The sequence below is a fragment of the Lynx rufus genome, unplaced genomic scaffold, assembly GCF_022079265.1.
Source record: "Lynx rufus isolate CCGP_SWC_20201006 ecotype Redwood Valley unplaced genomic scaffold, mLynRuf1.p SCAF_3, whole genome shotgun sequence".
Classification (NCBI taxonomy): domain Eukaryota; kingdom Metazoa; phylum Chordata; class Mammalia; order Carnivora; family Felidae; genus Lynx; species Lynx rufus.
In genome coordinates this window covers 162,086,005-162,100,588 of record NW_025814845.1, presented here as the reverse complement: position 1 = coordinate 162,100,588, position 14,584 = coordinate 162,086,005, and the positions used below count along the sequence as shown (strand labels likewise).

Here is a 14,584-nt window from a genome sequence, read left to right as displayed (position 1 = left end):
GCTCTTTCTTTGTCATCCTTGCTCTGAAGGGGGCCTGTGGCCAGTGAGGGGAAGAGCACTTCCAACAGGGAAGCTTTTTTGCAAAGAAACAAAGAAGGAGCCAGAGCCAGCCCAGGATGAAAGTCCTGGAAGCCCCTGATCTGACAGGGCCCTGAGGACCCTGGGGATGGGGGGGAGGGGTGGGACCAAAAGTTGTTGTGACTGAAGGGAAATGAGTCAAGGGAAGAAATGCCCTGATTTAATTCTTGTGGACAAAGGAGCGAGTGGGTCTGCCAGACCACAAAATAACACCCCGACCAACTAACCTACTTTAAGCTGCTGAGGGCAAGATCACTGGGGAACAACAGCACATGGAAACTGGGAATTTTGGGTCCAGGAAGATCTGAGTGTAATAACCAAAAAGCAGATGCTTCTGTTCCTTTCTGCCAACCTACACTTTGCCGGCCCGTGGCCCGTCTGTAAAATCCGAGGGAGCGGTGGGGAGGGTTTGAGCTGGTGCAGGGGAGCATTTCCTGTCCTGGACCAGGAGGCGTGCCAGTTAAGAACCCAGGTAATCTGAGGTAGGCTGGCTCTGTAACGTGCCCGCAATAGAATCCCTACGGTGTCCTCCAAGAAAGTCAGAGAAGGGACATTTCTGTGGTTCCATCTCCCAGGGCAGGAATTCACTTCTAGGAAAATCAAGCCAGGGCCTGGGGTACCCAGGCTACCAAGAAGTGCCAGGGATGGCCTACGCTATTCAGCCCACAGACATCCCTGGGCAACATGATCTTCTAGCAACCCATGTCCATTGATGGACTAAAGGATCAACAAGATGTGGTCTATACACACAATGGAATTTTCTTCAGCTTTAAAAAGGGAGGAGAATCTGACACATGGCCACCACATGGATGAACCTTGAGAACATTATGCTAATGAAATAAGCCAGTCACAAACGGACGTGTGTTGTAGGATTCTACTTATGTGAGGAAACTTGAGAGTCATCATATTCATAAAGACAGAGAGTACAATGGTGGTTGCCGGGGGAGTGGGGAGTTAGTGGGTCGTGGGTGCAGAGATTCAGTTTGGGAAGATGATAAAGTTCTGCAGATGGGTGGTGGTGATGAATGTGTTTAATGCCACTGAACTATACACATATATCAATGGTTAAGATGGTAAATATGCACAATTAAAGGAATCTTCCAGATATTTGTGGCATTTCCCTCTGTGGGAGCGGATGCTGGAGGGGAGACGCCATGATAAAGTCATGGGTTCTTGAGTTTTGTCATATTCCTTCATCTCTCAATCACACAATTGAGCTTTTTTCCCTTCTTCTTCCAGACTTTAAGGGACGCTCCAAAGGAACGATGAATAACCTGAGGAAAGAGCTGGTGTTCACTCTGCTGTTTTGTGGGGCAGCCCTCACCTTGCCCAGCCAGGTGGGTGTGCGGGTCAGGTCTGTGCCCTCCTCCACGGGCCTATGGACCCTCAAGGCCCTCGGGAGCCCAGGGTGGGCTAACGTCAGAGTGGAGAGGCAGAGGCCAGCATTCGCAGAGTATAGTGCACATACTCCTCTCTGTGCGGGATGCTTGGGATTCAGGGTTCCGGGGGGCAGAACTCTAGGCAGTTCTGCTGACCTCAGTAAACAGTTCTTAATTCTACCCCACTGCCTCTGACTGCCTTCTTTGGAGCTGTTTTTAAAGAATGTGCTTGAATTAATCCATAAAGTATTTGGGAAAGATAGTGCCTACGCAGTGGGCCGTGGAAGCTGGGAAGCCACCAGTGCCACTCGCCATCTAACTGGGATGGGAGCTGTCCTGAAGACATACTCTCTAAAAATACCCAGCAAACAAGAGCACCATCATGGAAGGCCCAGCGAGATTTTAGAGGAGAGAGAGTTGGGGATGGCTACATGGAGGGAATCGGTGGGTGTGTGTGTGTGTATGTGTGTGTGTGTGACTACAATTCCACTCGCCCCTTGTGGCTATTTAAATTCAGAATTAAATAAAATTTAAAAATCCGGTTCAGGCTATGGTATTGGACAGCACAGGTATTAAAGATTTTCATCATTCAGAAAGTTATTCTGGCGGCACTGGTCTAGAAGGAGAGGAAGAATTAGAAAAGAAGGCAAGAAGTGGACACTGCACCTGGGGCCAGTTACCTGAGGGGGGGCTCCTGGGGCAGGTGGCATCTGATTGGCAGGTGCGCCGGTGGTCTCTGGATCAACCACCATTGTTCTTAAGATACCCAATATGTGCTGACCCTTCCTCCACCTCTGGTGGCTTTGCAGGAAATCCACCCACGATTCAGAAGAGGAGCCAGATCTTACAGAGGTAAGATGACGCTGAGATCAGTGGAGGGGGTCAGTGGAGGCGGGAGGCAGAGTCAGGGCTTAGGAGCTCCGGGCGCTCTTTCGGGGAATTTATCTGCCACCACACCCAGCTTACCTGAGCTGTGTGAAGGTGAGATTTCACAGGATGATTCTGCAAAGGCGTCTGTGTTCCCCCCCGCCCCCCCCCCCGCCCATCATTCAGCCATCCACCCAGTTAGCCGAGGCCAGGTTTGAGAGGCCAGAGCAGGTGGCCCTCAGGGAGTCACAGAGCTGGTGGGAACCTGCCAGCTCAGTGGCCCGAAACCCTGTGACACGGGCGAGAAAACCGAGCTGGAGATGGAGCAGTGACCTGCCTAAGGTCACCCCGTGGCCAGCTGCAGCTGTGCTGGTCCTCCAGGGTCTTTTTCCTGGGCTGCAATCCCCTTCCCACCTGAGTCCATGTGGCATCTTTGTCAACTGCCATCTCTGTGCTTCCATTTCTTCTGTCTGGTAAAAATGGGGTAACTAAGCTGGGTGGTCTCACAGGAGTTCCACAGCTGTGGAAAGACTCTCTCTATAAGACCGAGTCTAGAGTCGACTCTAGAAACCTGAGGAACATCCCCATGAGCATTAGGTAGGATTCCAAAAATAAAATATGCCAGCAGCCGGATTGTTTTGACTCTTGTTGGAAGAACTCTGGGCCCAGCTTCAAGTCTGAAGCCACCAACCTGGGGCCTTCATCTCTGTCCTTCATGACCTACTTCCTTCGGGTCTGGGAGGCTTTGCAACACCTCTTTTGAAGTGGAAGTTTCCTCAGAGTGAGTCATGGCAGTTACTCTTAATGCCTTTGCTGTTGGATAAGCATTTCTGACAAGGGTGTCCTGGCCCCAGGGGACCCTCTAAAGAAACAACAGAAAAATTATGTACAATGAGTGCTTGTCACGTCTTTAATTAATGAAAAGTTAAGGATTTGTGAAGTTGGCTTTCTGGTTTGCGAACAGAGACAAAGGGTGAGAATATCAATGCGAGCACTTAGACTGTTTTCATTTATACAAAAAATACTGGCAGGAGTAGCACATTTCCCACACAGACTAAAATGTGGATTTTCTTTCTCTTGGGCTAGCAATGCATCATTTCAGTGTGGTAATACTCATGTGGATCAAAAACTCTGCAGGCAATTTATACGTATACATGTGCATATTTTAGATGAATTAATATGAAAAATTAAAGTCTTACTTTGTAAATGTATTTTGATCGATAAATTCTTCCAAGATGAAGGCCCATCAGAAGAAAAGTAATTAAAGTGGTCTTTGGTGACAAATTCTTAGGTATCTGCTATCTTCTGGCCGAGGGCAAAAAAGGCATGAAGGATGGGTTGTATTAAAAGTGAGTGAGGTTCATATGTGGAATTTAAGAAACAAAACAGATGAACACAGGGGAAGGGAAGGAAAAATAAGATAAAAAGAGAGAGGGAGGCAAACCAGAAGAGGCTCTTAAAAGACAGAGGACAAACTGAGGGCTGCTGGAGGGGAGGGGAGTGGGGGATGGGCTAAATGGGTGATGGGGATTAAGGAGGGCACCTGTTGGGTTGATCACTGAGTGTGTTATGTAAGAGATGAATCACCGGGTTCTATTCCTGAAACCAATACTACACTGTATGTTAACCAGCTTGAATTTAAATTAAAAAAACAAAAAACAAAAAACAAGACAAAACTGAGGGATTTTCTCAGTGGAACCAGGGGCAGGATGTCAGTGTTTGGTGAGTTGTGCCCTCAAGAGGCCAGCCTGTCTTTCGTTACAGTGACCTGCAGGGATGAAAAAACACAGATGCTGTACCTGCAGAATGAGTCGTGGCTGCGCCCCGTACTCAGAAGCAACCGGCTGGAATACTGCTGGTGCAACAGCGGTCGCTCGCTGTGCCACTCGGTGCCCGTCAGAAGTACGTATGGGGGCCCCTGGGTGGCTCAGTCAGCTAGCCTCTGACTCTCGATCCTGACTCCGTCATGATCTTGCGGTTTCTGGGTTCGAGGGCTGACAGTGCAGAGCCTGCTTGGGATTCTCACTCTCCCTCTCTCCTCTGCTGCTCTTCCACTCCCACACACACACTCTTTCCCTCTCTCAAAATACATAAATAAACTTTAAAAGTATATTTTTAAAAAATGTACATATGGACTGCCAGTGGAAGCTTCGAGCTTTGGGTCCAGTTTCCTGGGCCCAAACCCTGTATTTCACGTCCCTGGCTTGTCCAGACCTCCTTTTGCCTTGGGCAAATGTGAACGTGCTGAGCAAACAAGCAAGCCTGGGGCCTGGGGCTCTGCCTTCACTCACCCAGCCTCAGCTTCCTTGTCTGTCAAATGGGGAGAAAGTAGTACCTACTTCACGGGGCGCAGTGAGGATTAAATGAGTTATTTTTGTAAACTGCCTAGAACAGTGTCTGGCAGGTAGAGCGCACTCTTAAAATTTTAACTCCTTTATCCTTGGAACTGCTTTGAAGTAATTCCTTGTTTGTACTTGGCAGGTTGCAGCGAACCGAGGTGCTTCAATGGGGGGACGTGCCGGCAGGCTCTATATTTCTCAGATTTTGTCTGCGAGTGTCCTGAAGGGTTTTCAGGGAAACGCTGTGAAATAGGTGAGTGGTGTGTAGGTGGTGCGAGAGAGGGACAGAATCCCAAATCTTCCCAGGAAGGGGAGGAAGAGTGTGGTGACGGGGGCAGGGTGGGGACAGGGAAGGTCGTCCAAGGGTCGGTTAGGCAATCAAAGCGCTGGGCCCAGTGGGTGCCGTCTTGGGTGCCGGGCTGGAGTCTGGCTCTGCCGCCGGTCAGCTGGGTGAACTGGCTGCCCCGTTTACCTCCTTTGCTCCGGCAGCTTCCGCAGCCAGCCCGCCACACTGGCTTGGGGGTGATGCCAGAGCAGGTGCGAAACCCCTTTGGAAATCTAAAGGAAAGAGGGGGACTCACATGTGAGATGTCACCTGTCCTGTTTCGATCAGATGCCAGTGCCACGTGCTACAAGGACCAGGGTATCACCTACAGGGGCACGTGGAGCACAGCGGAAAGCGGGGCCGAGTGTATCAACTGGAACAGCAGCGTACTGGCCCTGAAGCCCTACAACGGACGCAGGCCAAACGCCATCATGCTGGGCCTTGGGAACCACAATTACTGCAGGTGAGAGGGCCGTCCTCCCTACCGGGTGGGCTTTCCTCCAGTGAGGAGCTACTAGAGTCGGGGAAAAGGCCTAGTTCAGATCAGCCATGGTTCCCCAGAGACAGAGAACCAATACATTAGATACACATACAGGAATTTATTATAAGGAATTGGCTCACCCAATTGTGGGGGGTGGCAAGTCTCACATCTGTAGGCAGGCCAGTGAGCTGGGCACTCAGACAGGCTTTGACAGCACAGTCTTGAGGCAGAATTTCTTCTCAGCTTTTGCTCATAAGGCCTCCCGCAGATTGGATGAGGCTGCCCACAGATGGAGGATGATCTCTACTCAGAGTCGACTGATTGCGGCTGTTAACCGTAGCGATCTCTTCACCACAGCACCTAGGTTCATGTTTGATTAAATAACTGGGCGTTCTAGCCAAGGTAACACATAAAACTAACCGTCACAGGCCACCCCTTGTCAACACGGCTCCTGGGCCTCCTTCAACCATACTTACTCTCCACATGAAGACAATGACCAGGTCATACTTCCACCTAACGCGATACAACTGTCCTGTGTACGACCAGAAATGCACTAACCTTTTCCCCAGAAGAGGATGCAAAGGCCTTGGGTCTGAGAGGGAGACTTCCCTTTTCACCTCCTTTGGCCTTCCCTGGCTGCTTTTTCAGGAACCCAGACAGAGACTCAAGGCCCTGGTGCTACGTCTTCAAGGCAGGGCAGTACAGCACTGAGTTCTGCAGCACGCCGGCCTGCCCCAAGGGTAAGCGCAGCCTCCCCACCTTCCCTGGTGGTGTCTGGGGAAGAAGAGTCTCGAAAGACAGATCTGATAGTGTTTCTACAACTGAGGAGACGGAGGAGTGGGTAGTGGTTGACCATTTTGTTCACAGAGGGAAGAAAGTCAGGAGACTCAGGTCTTCACCCAGGCCTGGCTTCTAACTAGCTGTTTGACCTTGAGCTGGTCTCTTTACCCACCCCCCGCCCCCCCCCCCACCCCGACCCTCAGGTTCCTCATTTACAGAGGAGAAGGTGGGCTGCATGGGTGGTTTCCAGTCCTCTTGAGGATGAATGGAGATTCTCCCTTTTGTGATTGATGGGCCTAATTCTCAATCTCTGTCTCTCTCTTTAAAAATGTTTAATAAGAGAAAATTTCCCAAATTTAAAAACCCTAAGTTACAAAAAAGCACCCTGAGTTCTGTGGTCCTTTCACAAACAATGATGTCACAATAGTATGAAAAATAAGTTTTAAAGTTCTAACCACTCATATACGATAATAATGTGCATTCTGTCTACAGGTAGGTCTGACATACCTGTCTGTGAATTTGAGGGCTCTTTACACTAATTCTTTTTTTTTTTTAATTTTTTAAAATCTTTATTTATTTTTGAGACAGAGAGATACAGTGTGTGAGCAGGGAAGGAGCAGAGAGAGAGACACACACACACACAGAATCTGAAGCAGGCTCCAGGCCCTGAGCTGTCAGCACAGAGCCTGACATAGGGCTTGAACTCATGAACTGTGAGATCATGACCTGAGCCGAAGTCGGACACTCAACTGACTGAGCCACCCAGGCACCTCCTCTTTACACTAATTCTAAAGCATCCTCCCCACTCCCAGGATTGGTAAAATTGGGACTCACTGGTCTAGGTGGCCCTTTAATTATACTGTTTATAGTGGTACACTTTGCCAGTTTCAAATTGGGAGAAAGGAGGGTAAAATGGGGGCAAATAGGTGAAAATAGGCAGCATTCCTGGGTCCATGTCCTCTCTCCTGCTCGAGCCCAACAAATCCTTCAGATCACTGGCAGACAAAATCTGGGAAGTTAGGGGCTGCGGACATGTCCGTCCATTGAAGATCCTTGGTTCGCCACAACCTGTCAAGTACAAACCAGGAAACCCCCTGTTACTTTCAAAGCAGCTCCGGCAATAATCACCTATAATTGAACACAGCATCCCTTTCTGCTGAATGCGAATCAACCCTCAGCATCACTGGACACAGCAATCTAGGAAGCCACATCCAATCATGAAAGTTGTCCCAGCAGACAGAAGCCACTTCGCATCCCTCTGTAAAAGGGCTGGAAGAATGAGGAAAGAGGGGAGGTGGGATGCTATCACGTCCTTCTTATGGCGAGCCTGGCTGCCTACAGCCTCTTGGGCCAGCGGCTCCGGCTGCAAACCCTGATGTGCCTGCTGTAGCATTTAATTGGCTATGTGTCAGTGTGAGACTTTCTTTTGTTCCAGAAAAAAATGGGGACTGCTACTTTGGAAAAGGGTTAGCATACCGTGGCACCTACAGCCTCACCACGTCTGGTGCCTCCTGCCTCCAGTGGAGTTCCAGGGCCCTGATAGGCAAGGTCTACACAGCGTGGAAGAACAACGCCCAGGCACTGGGCCTGGGCAAACACAACTACTGTCGGTACGTAGCACAGGGGCCATGGGTTCCTATCTGGGCAGAGGGCAGGAGTGGGCGGTGGGATGAGAGATTTCATGCCTAAAGTTGTATGAAAGACTCAGTGGGTGGGAAGGAACCACGGACATTATCTGGCCGCACGTATTCATTTGCTGGAATAACACCTGTTATGAAGAGTGAAGTTCACCAGTGTTTCAGCCCACATCCCAGACTAGAGGTGCCATCCCACAGCCACTCTGTCCTCATTGTTCTGTTCCTCTGTGGCACCTTTCTCCCAGTGAGTCATAAGAGTGTTCTCATAGCATTGCTCATGGTACCTTCCAACACACCTGCGAGATGACGATTTATATTGCTGATAGAAAAACTAAGTTAAGATTGTTTTCCTACTGTGAGATCTCTGATGGAGCCAAGTTCAGAACTCAGGACCCTCCTGCCCAGCTCAGTGTTTTTGCCATCGGTTTACTGAGCCTCCTTCCTTGCTCACGTGGCCTGTGAGGGGATTGAAAATGTGATTGAGAACCTTGACCTCTCTCACCATCTAGGAACCCAGATGGAGATGCCAAGCCCTGGTGCCACGTGTTGAAGGACCACAAGTTGACGTGGGAATACTGTGATGTGCCCCAGTGCTGTAAGGGCTGGCCCTTGGCCACCTCCCTCTGCCCAGTCTCACCTCCTGGCCATTTCCTCTACCATTCCCCGTGTCTTCACAGCTGTCTGCTTCAGACCCAGATTTTTAGGAGGGCCTTGGTGGGGAGGGGCCTCCCATGACTGGAGCCACGGTAGGATGACAACACTCTGGGCAGGTGCTCACTTCCCACGCACGACCAGGATGGGAGGAGCAGAAAGAAAGAGAAGAACTTGCCAGTTGCTCTTAGCATTTATTAGGCTCTAAACTTCTCTCTCCAGTTGCCTTTATTAATGATTGACCATGAGGTCATAGTGAGCATAGAGGAGGATAGCTCTCATATGTGGCTCCCTAGATAGCAAAGTGCTCTCACTGTGTGCTCCCGACAACGTGGTGACAGGCAGTCCTCCTACGTCCAGCTTACTGATGAGGAAAGCAGCTCAGAAGTCATGTGGCCTGCCCAAGCTCACTGGGCTCTGAGCCACACAGCTGGGGTCTGACGCCGCATCCTCGGACCCCACAGCTCGTACTTCTGCTGTGAGCTTTTCCACCTTTCCCACAGAGCCCATTTAACACAGGGGGACTCTGGAGGGGGTTAACACTGGGTTAGTGGAGGGGGTGGAAGACAGAGAAAATTTAAGGTGGCACATTTTGCTAAAAAAAGACACTGAGAATAGATTATTATAAACTTTTTTAAAGTTTATTTATTTATTTTGAAAGAGAGAAAGAGTATAAGTGTGAGAGGAATGGGGACAGAGAGAGAGAGAGAGTTTGGAAGAGCATCCAAGCAGACTCCATGCTGTTAGCGAAGAGCCCAATGCGGGGCTCCGAACTCACAAACCGTGATATCACGATCTGAGACGAAGTTGGACACTTAACCAACTAAGCCACCCAGGTGCCCCTCTGTGAATAGATTGTTATTACTCAGTTCCTGTGAATGCACGTACCTGCCAGAATGTTTCTCAAGGAATATATTATTTAACTGGGCAAGTAAGACACAAACCACCAATGAATTCACAGCCAAAGTCCTACATGGTAGGTCCTCAGTGGGCAGGATCAGCAAGCTCATTCAGAGCCTGGTGGGCTGAGAGTGTTAAGAAAGCCTCAAGAGAAGTTGGGATTTCACCTAAGCCTTGAAAAGTGGGCAAAGTTAGTAGATGGAAAAGAAATGGGGAACCATTGCCCATTGGAGGAAGTTGCACTGCTGCGTTATTTCTGCAGCCAGGAAGCAGGTGCAGGAAAAAGCCAGGAGTAATGAAGCACGGCAGAAAGACCCCCAGTTTGGAGTCAGGCAGGTCTGGGTTCTAATCCAGGTGCCCCTGTGACTTTGGGCAAAAATTTCCCAGGCTCTCTGAAGTTCCATGTCATGAGGGTTAAAGGAAGTGTACCTACGATGGTTGGCATGTACCATGTACTCGACAAATGAAAGCTGTGGTTTTTATTACCATGCAGACTGTCCTCTCACTCTGTGCTAACCTGGAGAAGTGCAGTAAGCCTGTAGAAACTTGGGGTTCCAAGAGAAGAAACCAGGATAGGTGCTCAAGGAACCCCCCACCAGGGACCGCAGGTCTGACGTCCCTTCTCTTTCCTTTCCTCTCCCAGCCACCTGTGGGCTGAGACAGTACAAGCAGCCTCAGTTCCGCATTAAAGGAGGACTCTACGCAGACATCACCTCTCATCCGTGGCAGGCTGCCATCTTTGTCAAGAACAGGAGGTCACCAGGGGAGAGGTTTTTGTGTGGCGGAATACTGATCAGTTCCTGCTGGGTCCTGTCTGCTGCGCACTGCTTGCAGGAGAGGTAGGCACTTCAGAAAAACCCAGTAGGTCTCCCTAGACTCTAAGGCCTTGAACCCAGGCCTGTTAGAAGAAGCCTCACAGTGAGCAGAGCATAAGGCTGTTTCTCCGTTAGGTATCCTCCCCACCACCTTAAGGTGGTCCTGGGCAGAACGTACCGAGTGGTCCCTGGAGAGGAGGAGCAGAAATTTGAAGTAGAAAAATACATCATCCATAAGGAATTTGATGACGACACTTACGACAACGATATTGGTAAGATGTCACATTCTCCCCGCTGCAGATGGCACCATACACAGCCACACACGTGCACTCACACCTCTTCCTCCCCCACCCTCGCCTCCTCCTTCGTCTTCCTCCCCTCAAGTCAGAAGCAGCCCTTCCCACGCGGCTTATTCCCTTCTTGCTCTTCTCCCAGCACTGCTGAAACTGCAGTCAGACTCGCTACAGTGTGCCCAGGAGAGCGACACTGTCCGCACCGTCTGTCTCCCTGAAGCTGACCTGCGCCTGCCTGACTGGACAGAATGCGAGCTGTCTGGCTACGGCAAGCACGAGGCATGTAAGTGGAAGGAAGTCTCGGCCCCATCCTGTCTGTCTGCAGGACAACAGGGCATGCACTTTCTGGAGGAAGAAAAAGCAGTGACGAGAATGTTCTAGCCCTGGTTCAGGCACTGATGTAAATGTAGGCAAGTTCCCTGCGGACCGAGAACCCCTCACCTGCCTTCCCTACTTCGCAGGGTCACTGTGCAGGCCACGAAGGGTCTGAGTAATACAAGTGCTTTGAAGAGCTTCAGACTTCAGGAAGGTTCTGATAAGAAGTGGAGTACAGTGATTAGGGGGTGTGGTTCTTGGACTCTCTGGTCGTGTAGTCCAGAGATCGAATCTGAGATCTGCACCTTGTAGCAGTGTGGCCCAGGACGGGGATTTTTGTTTTACACCGTCCCAAGCCCCTGTGTTCTCACCGGTAACATGGGGGTAGACTTAGCTGCCTCCTTAGACGGTGAGAATGAAATGACAGTAGGTGAAGGCAGTGGTTTTCAACTGGGGTGATTTTGCCGCCCGCCCCCCCCCCCCCCCCCCCAGCCAGCAGACCCCGGCAATGTCTGGAGGCATCTTTGATCGTCACAACTCAGGATGGAGGTTTATACTAGCATTTAGGGAACAGAAGCCAAGGATGCTACAGACATCTGCAGTGCCCAGGACAGCCCCCCTCACATTATCTGGCCCCAACGTCACCAGTGCTACTACTGAGAAACCATGGGCTAAACTCTGTAAGATTTCTGGCTTTGTCAGTCAAAACAATCTTGACGATTTTGTAGGCGTCCACCTAACATGTGTGAAAGCTCGAGACAAGTTAGCCATTATTAGAAAATTTGGCTTCCTCCCTCCAAAAGGTTTACAAATAACTTTCCCTAAAACCATCGGACATTTTCCCTTCTCTCTTGCAGCTTCTCCTTTCTATTCTGAGCGGCTGAAGGAGGCTCATGTCAGGCTGTACCCAGCCAGCCGCTGCACGTCACAACACTTGTTTAACAGAACCGTGACGAACAATATGCTGTGTGCTGGAGACACACGAAGTGGTGGGAACCAGGCAAACCTCCATGACGCCTGCCAGGTAAACACGAGAGTCTCGCCAGAGCCTGAACCCACCCAAGGGTAAAAGTGTCCCTTGGCCAACAGGCTCCGAACCAAGAAAAAAGTTACAGCCAGAACCAGGGGATCTCATCTTAAGGAGGCACTGGAAGTTCGAGATGAGGGCCTCAAAGAATAACACAATCAGAGAAAGATCAAAGTTACCCAAAGTTATGAAATCTAAACTGCAGGAAATTTCCCCAATGTCTCTACCGGAAACTCCACCTGGTTCAGGGTTTCCTGTAGGCCCAGGCAATTGATTGACTATTGAAGTGATGGATAAAGCAACACAAATTAAGCAGTTCTTTTTTTTTTAATGTTTATTTAATTTTGAGAGAGACAGAGACAGAGCACAAGCAGGGGAGGGATGGAGAAAGAGGGAGACACAGAATCTGAAGCAGGCTCCAGGCTCTGAGTTGTCAGCACAGAACCCGGCACAGGGGTCAAACTCATGAACCACGAGATTGTGACCTGAGCCGAAGTCGGATGCTTAACTGACTCAGCCACCCAGGCGCCCCCAAATAAAGCAAATCTTGACTTCTGGGGGTGCTGGAGAACTGGGGTCTGCCACGTAGAAGGGGGAGGAGGGGCTGCAGCTTACTAGGAAGGGGGACATGGATGATTTGTGAGAAATAAGTTTTAAAAACTCTTATTCAGCCCTAATATGAGGTTTTTAGCCTGGGAAAGCAAACTATTTCAGGTTGTCTGTGTTGGCATCCTTATCAGAGTTAGTACTTCTCTTTCGTGATAATGAGGGACTGGGTATGGGACACAGACCAACCTGTGGCATTAGGACCTAAATATAACCAAGGCACAGTTATTGATGAGACATTTTCAAACCTACAGTGTGTCAGGCTCTCCATCGAGGGCCTGGGGGTTGGAGGGGAAACAAAAAGAAGGAAGCAGGGCTCTTGCATCAAAGACTTTGTGGGCTTTGTTCTTATAAGGTAATCGTATCAGCCTCTGCCCTCAGTTCCTTGACAACCTTTGTCTCTTTCTGAATGATTTCTTCAGAAACCTCAGCTGTACCCCTGGCTCAACAGTCATAAAAAGTTGTATGCAAAGTGAAAATATGATCTGCAAGCTTCAAGTTAAAAACAAAAACAAGAAATTATTTTGGTTCAATAAGACGGTAACAGCCAATTACCCAGAGTCTTACAAAATGTCGTATGTCGTTCTCAGAGTTCTTCATGCTCTCTCCCAATTAATTCCTATAATAACCTCATATGGTAGATAGCATGAAGTCTATTTTACAGAATATTGAATATTGAATACAGAATAAGAATATTGAAGCACAGTGAGTCTAAGCCCACATAGCTAGTAAGTGGGAGAGTTAAAACCAGGGTTGTGGCCTGAAATGTCTGAGCAATTATCTCAATTCTACTTTGCAATGTAGAACCTAATCCCCTACAGGATCAAGATCTTTGAGATAACAATTTCCCTCTCTGAGCTAAGTACTTTGAAGAATACAATATTAGCACTACAATATTAACCCTAACTTCCCCCTAAAGAGTCTGTGTGTTGTGCAAACTGACCTGTTCTCTCTTTTGCAGGGTGACTCAGGTGGCCCCTTGGTGTGTATGAAGGACAACCACATGACTCTAGTTGGCATCATCAGTTGGGGCCTTGGCTGTGGGCAGAAAGATGTTCCAGGTGTATATACCAAGATTACTAATTACCTAGACTGGATTCAAGACAATATGCGACCATGACCAAGGACTCCCAGTTCCCTGACATCATGGGAGGAAGCCCCAGCTTCCTCCACTTCAGAAGACACACCAAGGCGGGGTGCTTCTTCACAGAGATGAGCCATAACACAGTACAAGTGGGTGGCGGGTGGGGGGAACCGATAGGAGAGGGGAGAGGATAGGTTTTCACAGGTACTTCCCATTTTAAAAGTTTCCAGGGGCTAAGATTGGATTTCAGACTGAGTCTGTCAGCCGAGAAGACAGATAAAAGCCAACCCCTCCTGGAATACGACCATCTAGGGCAGAAGAGAGGTAGACCAAAAGCCCCACCTCCTGATCTGTCAACATGTGGAGTGCTGGAAATGGGACCACAAAGATGAAAGCATGTCTCAGTAGTAAAAAAACAAAAACAAAAACAAAAAACAACCCATCATCTAGATCCTTCAGGAAGGAAGGATTGCTTTAGAAATGGAATGTCTATTTATACCCACAAGGAAGCCCAACACGGGCCTGCTAATACGGGATGGGCTGGCTGGCCATATCATGTCCTCAACATCTTTTAAATCCAGTGTTTGGCTTTTCCCTTTCTCCACTCTACAGCTCTTGGAAGGAAATCCTTTTGTGGATAGTGTAAATCTTTTTTCTGTATAAACTTTATAATAAAACAGGAGACTTGTATCATTTTAATACCTGACAAACTAGGCTTTAGTATATTTATATCAATCCATTTTCATTTTTACTTTGTTGCCACACCCCTGTATTATACTGTGCTGAGATAATAAATTCAGATATATTTTTCACATATTTTCCCAAATCAGAGTGGAGTAATATTGTTACGTTGGCAGTATCTCACAGCTTATTTATTCTTGTCATTCATGGTCACATCTTTAAAATCATTTCAAATATTTCCTTTCATTCATCCGACATATACAGAATACTTTATAATGTACTAGTGATGGGCTCTTGAAATGGTGGTGGGGTCTGGAGCTGATGGC

General features: G+C 48.8%; 1 protein-coding gene across 1 annotated transcript; it reads left to right on the top strand.

The window, feature by feature from the left end:
• Positions 1-1,343: 1,343 nt before the first annotated feature.
• PLAT (plasminogen activator, tissue type) lies at positions 1,344-14,384 on the top strand. The gene is made up of 13 exons (XM_047091450.1): positions 1,344-1,415; positions 2,267-2,309; positions 4,089-4,226; positions 4,806-4,916; positions 5,277-5,451; positions 6,118-6,209; positions 7,685-7,859; positions 8,396-8,481; positions 10,081-10,276; positions 10,388-10,524; positions 10,688-10,828; positions 11,718-11,884; positions 13,455-14,384. The coding sequence occupies exons 1-13, from the start codon at positions 1,344-1,346 to the stop codon at positions 13,611-13,613; spliced, it is 1,692 nt and encodes a 563-aa protein (XP_046947406.1). The 3' UTR covers positions 13,614-14,384.
• The last annotated feature ends 200 nt before the right edge of the window (positions 14,385-14,584 follow it).